We start from the raw sequence: 17,041 nt of genomic DNA on the forward strand, positions 1-17,041 counted from the left end.
GGGGGGGGGAGGGTTTGGCCACGCCGAATGTCACACGCCACGTCGTTTAAGGCTTTTTGACAGTAAATCACTAAAATCTCCCTAAATAATCATAACCCGAACGTTCCAATTACTTAAAACTTAAACGAAGATCTATATATATAGTGTGTGCAAATTGCAAAAAGATGAATATATGTTAGGTTCTTTATGCATGTTTACATATTAATGATGAATTGTAACAAAAAAAAAACAATAGTTTATATAAAATTTACAACAAAAAGAAAATTTATAGTTTAGAGATTAGAATTTTCTGGCCAATTTTCTCAAAAACAAAATTAACGTGTATATATATATCTATATATATAATCAATTTTTTAATATTTGTATAATAAAAACTTAGAATTTGGATTAACAATAAATAAACACAAACAGAAAAAGAAATCAATCCTTTTTATAATAAAACGGAAGTAGACAACATTGTTTGGTAGAATATATAATTTTAATAAGTTGATTACAAATACAATAGGTTATACATTAATTGATAGATTAATTGGTTACAAATAGGTTATACAGAAAATCTTAAAGAGAATATTCTAAAGAATTATATCATCTAACTTATCATATTAATTTCCATTAATAAATTATTCATCAAATAAAATCTTTTGATATCTAACTTAATATATTAATTAGTTAATTATCATTATACTTCACCTCTCATTTTTAAATATGATTCTATTTTGTGAAACCAATAAATTATCATATTATTTATTATAATTAAAAAATAGTTTTATTTCTGGATATAACATAAGCTGAATTTTTAAAACCAAATCTAAATTGTTTAATCTATAAAATATTCAAGCTTTAGTAATATTATTCTTTAAAAATAATATCTATTGAATTAAAAAATTTACTGAATAACGGGTCAAAATTTGACTATTTAAATTCAATTTTATATTTTTGTTGAATTTTATAATTTTATATAATATAATAAAATTTAAATAATTTATATTAAAATATTTTTCATATATTGAAACTTGATATAAAAGTTGGAAACTATAAACACTCTAAATTGATTTGTTATAGCAATGTCAATAATATGTCACTATAATATGAAAGAATTTCAACAAACCAAATATATTAAAACAAAAAGTATAACAATATATTAAATTATTCATAATATAATAACTCGCTTTTTAAAAAGCACATTTACAAAATTATTTCTTATAAGACATTCAAGTCATGATGTAGAATATACATTGTTGAAATAACTTCACATATATAACCTAATACAACATATTAAAATTTTATTTTAAATATAAAATATACAAAATTTTGTATAAAATAAAATTTAACCAGTGTTATAGCACGAATACTTATCTAGAATCATTAACAATATAAAACTTACAAAATAGGTGTTTTGTTTCAAGCCATCATATTTAGCATATGATTTTATTGCATAATGTTTTATCCAAAAAATATTTTAAAACAATCACATAAATTTTATTTTATATAGAAATTACAATATAAATAAAATAAATTTCAACCCGTGCTCTAGCACGGGTCATAATCTAGTCTATACTATTAAAGCTGAAGTACTCACTAGACTCAAATTGGACCATGATATTTTCTTTTATTATAAATAGTGTGTATTATTTGTACTTTAAATGATGAAAGATAAAATAAATAAAATGTAAGAAAATGTGTAAAACAGATGTATCCATTATCAGTTATTTATTAATAAATATTATAGAATATTAAATTTTGTATCAAATATATAGTATGAGATATATTGTGTAATTTTTACATTATTATGTAATTTATCTAAATTTAATAGGATTTAAGTGGAACTGACTAACTTTATTGCCTACTCAATTAATGAAAGAAAACATTATATGATTTTAAAATGTGATAATTAAGGTTTATAAAATTTCATAAAAGCATAATCATAATCATGTATTTAAACTATTTCATTTCTTATCCAAGATATGATTTTTTTTATATTTTCTTTTATTATAAAATAGTGTGTATTTTTTTTACTTTAAATGATGAAAGATAAAATAAATAAAATGTAAGAAAATGTGTAAAACATATGTATCAATTATTAGTTATTTATTAATAAATATTATAGAATATTAAATTTTGTATCAAATATATAGTATGAGATTTTATTATAAAACAATTTGATTTTGTTTGACAAAAGAACTTAAGATATAAAAGTGGATTAAAAAATATATGTCAATTATACTAACTTTATGATTATTTGGAATTGAAAATGATATATATAATTTTGTTGAAAAAAAATAGAAATAAAGGATGACAGGTGTCACAATGTGAGTAAGAGTTAGAAAAAATCTTCTCATATTATATATATATATATATATATTATATAAGATACTTTAGGCATCCATCTGTGATTACTAGCGATAAGATGATGTCTCTGTTAAAAGATTATTGGAAAGAATAAACTCCCGGAGGCATAAAATATAAAGAAATGCTTGAAACAGTTGACCAAAAGCCACACCACCAAAGTCAAAGGCTTTTGGTCAAAATGGTTATGGTTATGAATATAAGCCACGTTGCTCGTAAGATAACCATGGATGCATCAGATACAAGGAATGATTAATATGATAGTCTTATATTTATTTGATAATGTGGTAGTTATTACTTAGAATCAGTTGTGTCGGTAACATTGGTTATCACACTAAAGCTTTGAATTGTTGTACGATATGGTGTAAACCGGACAATGCATACCAATATTTTGGTATGTAAAACATTGGACTGTAGTATGCAGCAGATTAGTATGGAATTTATATTAGTATGGAGCTTTTGAGGAGCGGAATGAAAAATGCAGACCAATAGTGAATTTACAATGGTATGGAGTTATATACTCAAATGCATACTATTATGGAGATTTTTAGTATGCAACAATGCATACTGGTATACAATGGTGAATGGTAAATTAAGTGCAGACTAATCCAATTTTAGTCTGCTCTGGAGCATACTGTACAACTATTCAAAGCCTAAAAGTTTTTCTTAGGGGACTTGGTCTAAATTCATAGTTTGACCAAAGCAGCTTCAGATATCGCATCCTAATCGAGAAGGTTTTAAGTTTATTCTGATAATATATGGTTAGTTGTTTGATAGAATTTCTTTGTTCATAGCCAATGATCCAATAGCGAGAATGATTTGGTTTCTTATTATATTGATCTGGTAAGGAGATATTGTAATATAAATGATACATCTTGCAAAGGAGAGGTGTATCATAAAAGGAATCATCAATATTATTAAAACATGATAGCGTATCAGCAGTTCATCATTCATATATAGGCGTCTTGCTTCTATTCTTTGGAATAGATCTTTGCATGTGTCTTAGAAGTTATCCTTTTCGGCAGCCTTTTCTTTGTGAAGCAGTTTTGTGCCTCGCCCTGAAATTTTTCTTCAGATCGAGCAAGTATTTCTTTTCTGCATCACGTTTCTCACCTATGCATTTACATTTTTCCTGTAGAAATCTCGTTTTGTCTGTGTATCATTTTTCATTTTTTCTTGCAAAATTTACTCTGTCTTGCAAGATGTCCTCTGTCTCCATTCTCTCTTTCTCAAACTCTCTGATTACCTTCGCCAAAAGCTGGTGGCAAAACAAACATTATCACATTTCTTAGTTTTATGAAACAAGCCCATGAGTAAAAGAGTTAGAAATATGTGCTTTGTATCTTTATTACCTTTATTGTGACACTTGTAAAAATTTTCATATCGTCCAGACTCGTGCGGTTGCCCGTTAGTGCACCATTGGAAATAGCCTTTTCTGTCAACTTCTGTATCTCTTTAACTCTCCTCAACAGATCATGCATAGATTTCTTGCTGCTATTCTGTGGAATTATTCTGTGAATGCACCTGAACTGATTTTATCATAAGATGGAGAAGTAAATATCCAAAAGCTCATTTATGATAATTAACTAAGAGGGGCTTTCAGTAGGAGTAGCGCGTGGTACCTCCCGCTTAATTCTTTTGAGGTCAACTGTTTCTTGACTCAGGCCATCAGTGTATTGCTCTTTGTTTTCTGCTTTTAGCTGTTGCAGTACCATCTTTTCTTGTGCTAAGCTTTTACAACCGTGCATCAAGAAGAATTGCTTACCCTAAACCAGTATCAATGACACCGGAAACACATGGAAAAAAACATAATAAGATTTACTCAACTATGATAAGTGGTTTAATTTCGTTTCCTAGATAAAACTGATCTATGGGAACAGAACAATTGTAATTGTTTGGTCATAAAGGCAGGAAGCTGATTAATTTTCTAATTCTAGTAATTGTGTGTACGGTGAAAAACAAAATGATATTGATTGGGACATACGTTTGTAGGTGGTTCTCTTCCTCTTTGTGATGCTTCTTCTGTATTCAGCTTGTCAAGAACATTCTGCAGTTGCTCCACTAAAAGTTTGCTGACATTAATACAGCAGCCAACCCAGCAATTGTGATGTCCTGGACGTTGTAAAACAACGTAGTACCTATACCTTTCTGACTGTACATAAAAGTTCATTATCTTGTAAACTGGCCCTATAAGTTTCTAACAAGACTACAAATAATCACTTTTTATGCTATGTATTGATGCTTACTTGTAGTTCTGTGTACTTCTCGTAGGAGTGTTGATAATCTTGCTCGAGCTTCTGCAGTCGCTTCTTTGCTTCTGCAAATGACGAACGCCCAACTGGACCAGGGCATGTTGGCACCATGTTGCAGGAAAGTTTCTCGGATCCTTTTTTACTATAGTCGCATCCAGTACTAACAGAGATTGTTTTGAAAGTAGAAGTTTCCTTTGCTTCTGGATTTTCCAGAGCTTTTTCTGAGAGTTATATGTATTTTAGCAAACACGGTTTTATATGAAAGCGTTGTTCTCTTGTGTTTGTTATATAAAGAGAAAAAAACATTGTTAAAATAAAACAAGTGACTATCCAAACCCTTGCACCCCACTCCAAGAAAGTCAATGGCTCCTCTCCAAAAGAATCTTTCTTTTGTATAATTTCTTTGTTTTTTGGTTATTGATAGTTTGGCCATCTGTCTCTTCTTTGAATCTATATATAATATCATCTACTTGAGGCATAAAATACAGAGAAATGTTTGTCATGATATTTAGAGTTAAATAATGAAATGTGATAATATGATTGGGATTCTGATAAGTCTCCATTCTAAGATTGTCACCAAATAGCCATACAGTTATTATTTTGCGGAAACAACTTCCCTCTCAGCTGTTCTGTTCATGTTGCATCTTGGTTCTCGATTATGATCTGCAGTTTTACGCAGGTTCTCACTCATAATTTCTATAGATCCATACTTTTTCAGTGTATAGTGATTGTTCTGTATCCATATCAGCTGTTGACTGGTCTCAGATACGAGTCCAACTGGGTCGAATGTACTTTCCTTGGAATTGTAAGCAACCATCTCTTTGTGAGTCACCACATGGATCTTTCCGTCAATACATACACTTCTGGAGTATAAGCTACGTTTTCTGTCGCTGCTAAGACTGGGCACATGATTCCAAATTTGTGTGTTTTGTGTCGAACACCTGAAACGAGTTCTTCAAGGAGTTGGAATCACCATCTTTGCAGCTTCCTGCTACATAGATATCTTCCCATTAAGGACGCTGGCAGAAAGTGTCATTAGCTCCTCCCGCAAGCATGGAGCCTCGCCCCACGTGTGTGACCGACTGACCGGCATTACAGAACAGAGACGCTAGAGGAGAGCGCTTCGTAGCTTGATCCACTAGTGTTATAGATATTAGAACCAACAGCCTCGAGACTTGAAAAAATACGCTGATGTCTCATTGGAAATTGGGAGTGTAGCCAAAACATAATCACTTGACTTCTTCTTTTCCCTCTTCTTACTTATGGTTTGATCTGGTTTCACGCAGAGAGTGAACCAACGTGTGTTTAAGGCCAGGAAGTTCAATAGTCCTTCGTCTTCCTCTTCTTCTTTTCGAGGGACAACATTGACGAAATCTCTCCGTTGATCAACCACCACCTCTGGATTGAACTCTAATACGGTTTAGGGTTTGTTTAGACGGAATTGACTTTTTTTTTTTTTTTTTTTTTTTTTTTCCTTCTTTACGTTATTCCAATTTTTGTGGGTGTTATTATAAAAAGGCTTATTTTGTGACTTTTGGCCGAATTGAGCTTTAAAAAAACACTAAAAAGAAAAAGGGTTACGACTAAAAAGAAAGGGTTAAGTAACTCCCAAGCAAAGCTTTCTTCATAGTTCTTCGTCTTCAATCCAAAATTACGCGCCTCCCAGTCTCAGGTTTGTCTCGAATCTCATCCTAGTAAATTAACCACTGATAACGATTTGATTACTCTAACTTTTGTCGTGATATATAATCTATGTATGTATTTTAATGATCAAAATAAATTAAAAAAAAAGTTTAACGAACGAAAACAACTCAGTAATCCGTCGGCTGTGTTTGGAAATTAACGAGTTATAATTTGATAGATGCTATTGATTCACGTATGTATAGTGTGATTATGTTTTATCATCGTAATTAAGAAAAAAATCCTTAATTTTATATAATTTTGGATGTCTCATTGGCTTTTTGTTTATTTGATGTTTCATGTCAGATACAGGCGGCTTTAATGAGTAAGAAGAATCCTAAACCAAGTGGACAAGATTCCAAGAAGGATAAATTATCAATCTCAGCCTTGCTTGCTTCATCCAGTACTTCCAAGAAGATGACATCGTCATCCAGTTCCAATTATGCTCCAAAAGCTTCATCATACATGGATGGCGTTGATCTTCCTCCTTCTGATAATGAAGAAGACGATGACGTATCTGATGAGGAACAGAGACAGATGGATGCAAGGAGGAAGCAAAGGAGCCAGCAAAGGCAACTTGTTGATATGACTGATAAAGAACAAAAGAAGCGAGAGAAAAAAGAAAGATTAGCTTTAGAAGCTACACATATTGCAAAGACGAAGAGGTCCTTGGAGGACGACCGCGACGCATACACTGTCGTTATTGGAAGCAAGACCTCGGTGCTTGAAGGACAAGACAAGGCGAGTGCTAATGTTAGAGATATAAAGATCGATTCTTTTTCTGTCTCTTGTCGTGGTAAAGAACTTCTCAGTAACACCTCTGTTCGTATATCACATGGTAAAAGGTATGGTCTGTTTGGACCAAACGGAATGGGGAAGTCTACACTGTTAAAGCTTTTAGCTTGGAGGAAGATTCCAGTTCCAATGAATATTGATGTTCTTCTTGTTGATCAAGAGGCGGTCGGTGATGAAAAGAGTGCTCTGGATGCAGTTCTTTCCGCCAATGAAGAGTTGGTTAAGCTACGGGAAGAGGCTGAAGCTCTAAGCAAGAATGATGATGGTGATAATGGAGAAAAGCTTTCTGAATTGTACGACAGGCTGCAAATTTTGGGGTCAGATGTTGCTGAGGCGGAGGCGTCCAAGATTCTGCGGGGGTTAGGATTCACGCAAGATATGTTACGGTATCCAACTAGGAAACTAAGTGGTGGCATGAGGATGCGTGTTTCCTTAGCTAGAGCTCTCTTTATGGAACCTACTCTTTTGTTGTTAGATGAACCAACCAACCATCTTGACCTGAGAGCTGTTCTTTGGTTAGAGGGGTATTTGTGTCGCTGGAAGACAACTCTAGTTGTTGTTTCACATTACCAGGACTTCCTCAACGCAGTCTGCACAAGTATAATTCATCTGCATATGAGGGGAAACGCAATGAGGCGAACAAAACGCATGAGATCCTCGACAAACAGATGAAAGCAGCTAAGAGGTCTGGAAACCGGGATCAACAGAGTAAGGTAGAGGAAAGGGCGGCCAAAGCAACAAAAGGTTCAAAAAAATGGAGAGATTATAACGTGGTGCTCCATTTTCCTGAACCAACGCAGCTACCTCCTCCTCTTATGATCAAGGGTAGCTTCAGTTACCCCGACGAGAAAGATAATAACAAGCCAGGGTTCAGGCTCTCGGATGTTGATGTAGGTATCGATATGGAGTCACGTGTCGTGATAGTTGGACGTAACGGAGGAGGGAAGTCAACTCTTTTGAAACTTCTTGCGGGAGAATTAGTTCCAACCGAAGGTGAAGTGAAAAGAAGCCAGAAGCTGAGCATTGGCTGGTATTCTCAGCACTTTGTTGACCTCTTGACGATGGATGAAACACCTGTTGAGTATCTTCTTCGTCTTTATCCTGACCAAGAAGGATGTAGCAAGCAAGAAGCAGTACGCGCTAAACTAGGCAAGTTTGGACTACCAAGTAACAACCACTTGACTCCGATTGATAAATTGTCTGGAGGACAAAAGGCTAGGGTTTTGTTAACCTCGATATCGATGTCTAACCCACACATTCTGCTTCTTGACGAGCCAACGAATCACTTAGACACGCAGACTATGGATGCTTTGGCGGATGCATTAGATGAGTTCACAGGTGGAGTTGTGTTGGTGAGCCATGACTCGAGACTCATATCGCGTGTCTGCGCGAACGAGGAGAAGAGTCAGATTTGGGTTGTAGAAGATGGGAATATGACTATATACCCCGGTTCATTTAAAGAGTACAAAAAAGAGCTCCAAAGAGATATCGAAGCAGAGCTTGATGAGTGAAGTCTTTTTTGTTGTTGTTGGCTTTTAAGATAAAAACTCAGTTTCCGTCGTTATATATCTGCTTTAATTACATGACACCATTATAGATAGAGCATCCACATTGGTAAACCTTGCAAGGGTGTCTTAACTATACAATTTAATATGAATTTTATCTAAGTATATCTCTATTAAGTTTGTATTATTTTTTGCCTCTACATTGGTGATCTCAAATGTGTTTTTTTGTGTTGATTGATTTTGTAAATGATTTTATCTTTGCACAACAAGCACATATTCGATTTTGTTTGTGATTTGATCTTTCCCCAACAATATAGTCGTTTCTTGTTCTTTACCGATGTGCCAAGCATGTGATTTTTGATAATTCAAGTGTTGCATACATTCGTTTCTTCTTTTACAGTTTGCAGAGGACTATGAATTCAAAAAACATGTGATTTGCTCATTCAAGTTGCAGAGGACTTTACAAGACTTTGAACATAAGAACAAGCAAAAAAAAAAGCAAAGCTTTTGTGTGTGTATTTCATACAAACTGATTCATAATGTGCATACACAGTTGTAGTTACAAGAAAAAAAACTTTCTTAAGTCTAATGAATGGGAAGAATAGTCTATTTCCTGTTTGTGCTTGCAGTACCCTCTCCCTTTGTCTCATTGAATCATCAACAAAATCTTGCTTGAATTGTCTTAATTAAGGTCAGACTAAAGCGCACTATTGCAACCTGGATCATTACAAAAGTCCAAAATCACTTAATTCATCATTGAAAATATAAGAAACAGAGGTAAAACCAACACCAAACATACAAGTATAACCTAAAACAGATAATTTTACATTCCATAATATTGAGTCATTACTTTTATCTTGATTAGCAGAAGTTAGTACTAAGACATTAATCTGAACACGTCTTGTATAATACAAGTCCCTCTAAGTTTATTTCATACTAGATTGAGCACTGGTTGTCGATGTCGCCTGTGTCTAGGCGTGGCCATTAGTTCTGCCATAGTACTCGCTGCAGATACATCTAGCTAGAGAGATTGTCCCTCTATCTCCAAATTTATCATGTAGACATCCAGGGGCGGATATACGTTGTCATGGGGTGGGTACGTGCCCCATACTAAGTTAAATTTTGTTTAAATGATTAGTGATTATTGTGATCTCGTAGCTCGTATGGTTACGCAGTGCCCCACACTAAATTTTGGGTGTCTAGTTCGATTCCCAAAATTTAGAACTTTTTATCTGCTTTCTTCATTTTTTTTTTTCTTTTTTTTTTTTGCCAGCATTTTTTTTTCTTTTATTGTTTTGTTTTGTATTTTTTGTCACATATTTTTCTTGTTTTATTTTGGTTATTTTCGATATTTTTCTTGTTAGATGTCCTTTGTAGTGTCTTTTCTAAGTTGTAACATTTTTTTTCTGATTGAGCCTTGACGGTAATTTCCTTATTCCATTTATACTTTATAGTTTCTCAAATAAATGATATTCACTTATTTTATATTTTTAATTTAACCATTGTAATTCCATTTTGAATTTTGAAACAAAATTATTATTTTTAAACTGTAAAGATTACATTTGAATTATAAAAATGTTAGTAAAATGAGTAACTAAGTAAACATTTTATTATCTCTTTTTTCGTTTACTTCATAGAGTTTGGATTTATGTGATATTTTATAAATGTTGATTATACTTTTTTTTAAAAATTATATGTTTGTTGTGATTTGTAACTTAGCAAATAAATTATATTATATATGTAATTAAGTATATTTAGAAACCAAAATAATTTTGTGTCATTTCTGATTTTATAATTTTAATATATTAAAAGTCGTTAGAAGTTATTTTTATTTAAAAATTTATTATATAAATTTTAAAATTAATAATTAATTATATGTGCCCCATACCGATTTGTTTTCTGGATCCGCCACTATAGACATCCAGAGACAGAGAGCACCAGTTATCGAACCAAAAAGAAGTAGATTCACCATTCTTAACTTCTATCCTGTGGAACTGAGCCACTAAACTCCTGTATTTTAAGATGTTGCTCCATATCCAAGAGCCAGTAGGGTTGAAAAAGTCGCTAAAAAGAAATTTGCTCTTTATCACTACCTATAAAATGACTTTGTGAACAAATTTGCTCATGTGACAGTTTCTATAACCACTAAAATATTTCTTTAATATTGTTTACTCAAAAAATATTGTGGATAAAAATAAAAAAATATCTACACAATTGCAACAAGTTTATGACCAACCTAATAAAATTTGAGAAATTGAAAGATTTGACATAATAAAAATAAAAATTGAAAATTATAAGCATGATGATATATGAGTCTTAGATAATTTAGAGATATAAAATATAAACTAAAAAACAATTTAAAAATACTACAACATTAAAAAAAATAAGAAAAAAAAATATTGATCTTACATATCCTTAACTAAAGAAAAAAAAAATCAAAATAATATAAAAAGATATTTTAAAATCATCATGAATTTCTAATAAGAAATCAAATTTAACTAAATAATATAACCAAAATCTAAAAATACTACAACATAATTAAATTACAATATTAAAAAGGAAAGAATAAACAAATATTGATAGTTAGTAGATTTCCTTTTTACATTAGTTTTAGAAGTTTTACTTTTAAATTTTTAATTCTTTTTAATGGTTTAGTAAATTTAAAATTAACACATGTCAACATCTTATCGAGACAAGTAACATGTGTCACGATCTTATTAAAATAAAATAAAAATATCTACACGATTACAATGAGTTTATGATCAACCTAATAAAATTTAAGAAATTGAAAGATTTGACATAATAAAAATAAAAATTAATAATTATAAGCATGATGATATATGAGTATTAGATAATTTAGATATATAAAATATAAACTAAAACAACAATTTAAAAATACTACAACATTAAAAAAAAGGAAAAAAATAAATATTGATCTTACATATCCTTAACTAAAGAAAAAAAAAATCAAAATAATATAAAAAAGATATTTTAGAATCATCATGAATTTCTAATAAGAAATCAAATTTAACTAAATAATATAACCAAAATCTAAAAATTCTACAACATAATTAAATTAAAATATTAAAAAGAAAGAATAAACAAATATTGATAGTTAGTAGATTTACTTTTTACATTAGTTTTAGAAGTTTTACTTTTAAATTTTTAATTTTTTTTGTCAACCATTGGGCCACAACTGACCGGCCCATTAGCCAAATTCCTACATTCGTAGGAAGCGGGACTCGATCCTTGGTGTGATGGTGCCTTCTACAAATGGACTTACCTCCTGCCATTGCACTAAGGTCACTTTACTTTTAATTTTTTTAATGGTTTAGTAAATTTAAAATTAACACATGTCAACATCTTATCGAGACAAGTAACAGTGTCACGATCTTATTAAAATAAAAAATATATCTACACGATTACAATGAGTTTATGACCAATCTAATAAAATTTGAGAAATTGAAAGATTTGACATAATAAAAATAAAAATTGAAAATTATAAGCATGATGATATATGAGTCTTAGATAATTTAGAGATATAAAATATAAACTAAAAACAATTTAAAAATACTACAACATTAAAAAAAATTAAGAAAATAATAAATATTAATCTTACATATCCTTAACTAAAGAAAAAAAATCAAAATGATATAAAAAATATATATTAAAATCATCATGAATTTCTAATAAGAAATCAAACTTAACTAAATAATATAACCAAAATCTAAAAATACTACAACATAATTAAATTAAAATATTTAAAAAGAAAGAATAAACAAATATTGATAGTTAGTAGATTTCCTTTTTACAATAGGTTTAGAACTTTTACTTTTTAATTTTTAATTCTTTTTAATGTTTTAGTAAATTTAAAATTGATACATGTCAACATCTTATCGATACAAGTAACACGTGTCACGATCTTATTAATGAGTAACTTTGACATCAAGGTTTTTCTAGTAAGAAATCAAATTTAACTAAATAATATAACCAAAATCTAGAAATACTACAACATAATGAATTTAAAATATTAAAAAAGAAATAATAAACAAATATTGATAGTTACCTTTTTACAATAGGTTTAGAACTTTTACTTTTTAATTTTTAATTCTTTTTAATCTTTTAGTAAATTTAAAATTGATACATGTCAACATCTTATCAAGACAAGTAACACGTGTCACGATGTTATTAATGGGTAACTTTGATATCAAGCTTTTTTCTAGTAAGAAATCAAATTTAACTAAATAATATAACCAAAATCTAAAAATACTACAACATAATTAAATTAAAATATTTTTAAAAAAATAAGATGTATTGGTCCATTGGAGTTTAGGCCCATATTTAGGCCCAATATAAATATATGGAAAGAAGAGACGGGCGATTCTATTTCTCTCGTTCTCTCTCTCATTCTCTCTGCTTCCTTCCTCACGGACGCACCAGCTTCAATCGCTTTTGTCTGTAATCCATTCATCTACGCAATCTCTCTCTCTCTCTCTCTCACACTCGGTAAAACTCCGTCTTCTTACCCTTTAATACTTTTGTGGTTTTAGATATCAGTACAGAGAATGAAAGTTTCGATTGATTTTTATCAGATTCGGATCGATTTCTCGTTCTCTGTTTTAGGATTCTGATTTTCTTAGAGTTGTGCTTAAAATTAATCATTTTTTTTTAAATGCTAGTTTCATTCCTTCTTTCAATTACTGGGTTCTGTGGATTAGGTTTCTTTGTCTATTTTGTTTGGTGATAAATCCGAAACCCTTGATATATTTTGTTGAAACGGCGCCCTAGTTATTTTTAGACCACATACGAGTTATTAGATGGTAAAGTATTGAAATTTTCTTTGAGAACGCATCAGATTTTGTTTATATGAATCGATGTTTACTGGTTTTAATAAAGTTTTGAGCTTTAGCTTTTTTTGTGACCATTGTCTAAGTAGACAAAACCCTAATTTCAGATCAGAACTTTCACCCCTGAGTTTGGGAGTTTTCCAATTAGGTTGCTAGATAATTTGATTACTCGTCAGCCCTTTTTTATATGATTTTCATAACTCATCATCCCTATTCTTTTTTATTTTTGATTTCTCAGATACAGATTTAAATGGGTAAGAAGAAGTCAGAAGAGAGTGCTGCTACTAGCACGAAGGTGAAACCAAGTGGGAAAGAAGTTTCTAAAGATTCGAAAAAGGAGAAATTATCAGTCTCGGCTATGCTTGCTGGCATGGATCAGAAAGATGATAAACCTAAGAAGGGCTCATCATCTAGGACCAAGGCTGCTCCAAAAGCTACTTCCTACACTGATGGCATTGATCTTCCTCCTTCTGATGAAGAAGACGAAGGTGAATCTGATGAGGAGCAGAGGCTGAAGGATGAAAGGAGGAAGCAGAAGAGCGAACAAAGGCATCTTGATATCTCTGTTACTGATAAGGAACAAAAGAAGCGAGAGATGAAAGAAAGATTAGCTCTCGAAGCGTTAGAGTTGGCAAAGAGGGAGGCTTTGAGGGACGATCATGATGCATTCACGGTTGTTATTGGAAGTAAGACTTCAGTGCTTGAAGGAGACGACACGGCAGATGCAAATGTTAAAGATATTACAATCGATTCTTTTTCTGTCTCTGCTCGAGGTAAAGAGCTTTTGAAGAATGCTTCTGTTAAGATATCACATGGTAAAAGGTATGGGTTGGTTGGGCCAAACGGTATGGGGAAGTCTACATTGTTAAAGCTTTTAGCGTGGAGGAAGATTCCAGTGCCGAAGAATATTGATGTTCTTCTTGTTGAGCAAGAGGTGGTAGGTGATGAAAACAGTGCTCTGAATGCAGTTGTTTCTGCCAATGAAGAGTTGGTTAAGCTACGGCAAGAGGTTGAAGCTCTGCTGAAGTCGTCTTCTGGAGCTGACGGAGAAAATGTTGATGGCGAGGATGATGACGATACTGGAGAAAAGCTTGCCGAATTGTATGACAGGCTGCAAATTTTGGGGTCAGATGCTGCTGAATCTCAGGCATCCAAAATTCTTGCGGGGTTAGGTTTCTCTAAAGATATGCAAGTGCGTCCAACTCAGTCCTTCAGTGGTGGCTGGAGGATGCGAATATCGTTAGCTAGAGCTCTGTTTGTGCAACCTACTCTTTTGTTGTTGGATGAACCCACTAACCATCTTGACCTGAGAGCTGTTCTATGGTTAGAGGAATATTTGTGTCGCTGGAAGAAGACGCTAGTTGTTGTTTCACATGACCGGGACTTCCTCAACACAGTTTGCACAGATATAATACATCTCCATGACCTGGGTCTTCACTTCTATCGTGGTAGTTTTGATGCTTTTGAAAGCGGATATGAGCAGCGTCGCAAGGAGGTGAATAAAAAATATGATGTCTACGAGAAACAGATCAAGGCAGCTAAGAGGACTGGAAACCGAGCTCAACAGGAGAAGGTAAAGGATAGGGCTAAGTTTACTGCAGCAAAAGAAGCATCCAAGAGTAAGGGAAAGAACAAGGCACAGGATGAAGAAGGCCCAGCAGCAGAAGCTCCAAGGAAATGGAGAGATTATAGTGTGGTGTTCCACTTCCCAGAACCAACCGAGCTCACTCCTCCTCTTCTGCAGTTAATTGAGGTTAGCTTCAGCTATCCCAACAGGCCAGATTTCAGGCTCTCGAATGTTGATGTAGGTATCGATATGGGGACAAGGGTTGCTATAGTTGGGCCTAACGGAGCAGGAAAGTCCACTCTATTGAATCTTCTTGCGGGAGATTTAGTTCCAACCGAGGGTGAAATGAGAAGAAGCCAGAAGCTGAGGATTGGAAGGTATTCACAGCATTTTATTGACCTGTTAACAATGGGGGAAACACCGGTTCAGTATCTTCTTCGTCTTCATCCTGACCAAGAGGGGTTCAGCAAGCAAGAGGCGGTAAGAGCGAAGCTAGGCAAGTTTGGGCTACCAAGTCACAACCACTTGTCTCCAATAGCGAAATTGTCTGGAGGACAAAAGGCTAGAGTTGTGTTCACCTCGATCTCAATGTCAAAGCCACACATTTTGCTTCTGGACGAGCCTACAAATCACTTAGACATGCAAAGTATAGATGCTTTGGCGGATGCACTAGATGAGTTCACAGGAGGAGTTGTGTTGGTGAGTCACGACTCGAGACTGATATCGCGTGTCTGTGCGGAAGAGGAGAATAGTCAAATCTGGGTTGTAGAAGACGGAACGGTGAATTTCTTCCCAGGTTCGTTTGACGAGTACAAAGAAGATCTCCAAAGAGAAATCAAAGCTGAGGTTGATGAGTGAAGTTTTGTTGTTGTTGGCGTCTGAGGTAATCTCAAACTCTTTTATGTTTTATAAGACAGTTAAAAAAGTTTTGGACAATTTTATTTTTAGCCATTGTGTGCTTTCACTATATACATCGGTCCCCCCATATTACATATCTGAGTGTAGTGTTATGTTTTGGGGAAGAAAACAGAAGACGTGTTTAATTCTTTTTCATCAGTGTGTTCTATTAGAGTCAATGAGTCATCATAATAAACAGCAAAGTTTTCTTTTCTTTTAGCTGTCTGAATTTTTGTTTAATTTCTCTCTTGTTTATAAAGCCTCTCAATATTATCTCTCGTAAAAACTGTTTTTAGTGTCTGTGGGTTGTTGATATTGGAGTTCATTTTTTCAGTGTGCCACTACTTTGTTATAAACGACGGCTCATCTCTTTCGCTTTCCTCTCTGTTTCAAAACACTCTGTTTCGTAACTTTCTTTTGTGGCTTTCGTTCATGTCAAAAAAAAAGAATATCGGGCGTGAAAAGAAAAACCTTGCTTTGCCCCCTATGTATTGTCTTTTTTTGGGTGCACATATTCGATTTTTGGTCCTGATTGAATTCATCTTTTTTTTTCATTTCCTCTGGAAGTCTGGAACAATCACAAACACTTCTTTTTTTCTGCAAATGTATGTGATTAGAAGTTAGAACCGAGTGTCGTCAACAATTACGATCATAATCACAAAGGAAATAGAAAAAGAAAAATTAGAACCGCGTCCGTTAAACATGGTTTATTGGTTTGTTTTGGCTTTCCAACATTTGGTCTTTATGAATGAGCCAACGGTAGAGAGACGTCAAAAGTTAAAGTCGATGATTATTGGTCAAAGTCAACTAGAATTGTCTCTGATCGAAACTGTAAAAAAAACACTAGTACAGTAAAACCTATATAAATTAATAATGTTGAGAATGCAAAAATTTATTAATTTATAGAAAATTTTATTTTATGGATTAATAATAATTTCTAGAGAAATTTTTCTAATTTGGTAATTTTTTTTAAAGTATTTAAAACTAAGATTTAATTGTTATAAATAATATTTTTATATAATCAATTACAAGGTAAATAACAATTCTCATGTTTTTAAGAAAAAACTAAAAGTTTTTGATATATTAAAAATATTAGAAATAAGGTCTAACAAAATTAATATGCATAGATATACATATATTCTGACAATTTTA

The 17,041-nt window shown here is 32.5% G+C and overlaps 2 protein-coding genes and 1 pseudogene across 2 annotated transcripts; 2 read left to right on the forward strand and 1 right to left on the reverse strand.

The window, feature by feature from the left end:
- LOC104712057 lies at positions 3,153-4,835 on the reverse strand. The gene is made up of 5 exons (XM_019230224.1): positions 4,593-4,835; positions 4,331-4,498; positions 3,969-4,112; positions 3,699-3,875; positions 3,153-3,604 (listed from the first exon to the last, which is right to left on the reverse strand). The coding sequence occupies exons 1-5, from the start codon at positions 4,707-4,709 to the stop codon at positions 3,506-3,508; spliced, it is 705 nt and encodes a 234-aa protein (XP_019085769.1). The 5' UTR covers positions 4,710-4,835; the 3' UTR covers positions 3,153-3,505.
- Positions 6,598-8,639, forward strand: LOC104712058 (annotated as a pseudogene).
- On the forward strand, positions 12,968-16,108 carry LOC104712059 (ABC transporter F family member 4-like). Its single transcript, XM_010428859.2, has 2 exons — positions 12,968-13,084; positions 13,664-16,108. The coding sequence occupies exon 2, from the start codon at positions 13,676-13,678 to the stop codon at positions 15,848-15,850; it is 2,175 nt and encodes a 724-aa protein (XP_010427161.1). The 5' UTR covers positions 12,968-13,084; positions 13,664-13,675; the 3' UTR covers positions 15,851-16,108.

Source organism: Camelina sativa, chromosome 9, assembly GCF_000633955.1.
Source record: "Camelina sativa cultivar DH55 chromosome 9, Cs, whole genome shotgun sequence".
Classification (NCBI taxonomy): domain Eukaryota; kingdom Viridiplantae; phylum Streptophyta; class Magnoliopsida; order Brassicales; family Brassicaceae; genus Camelina; species Camelina sativa.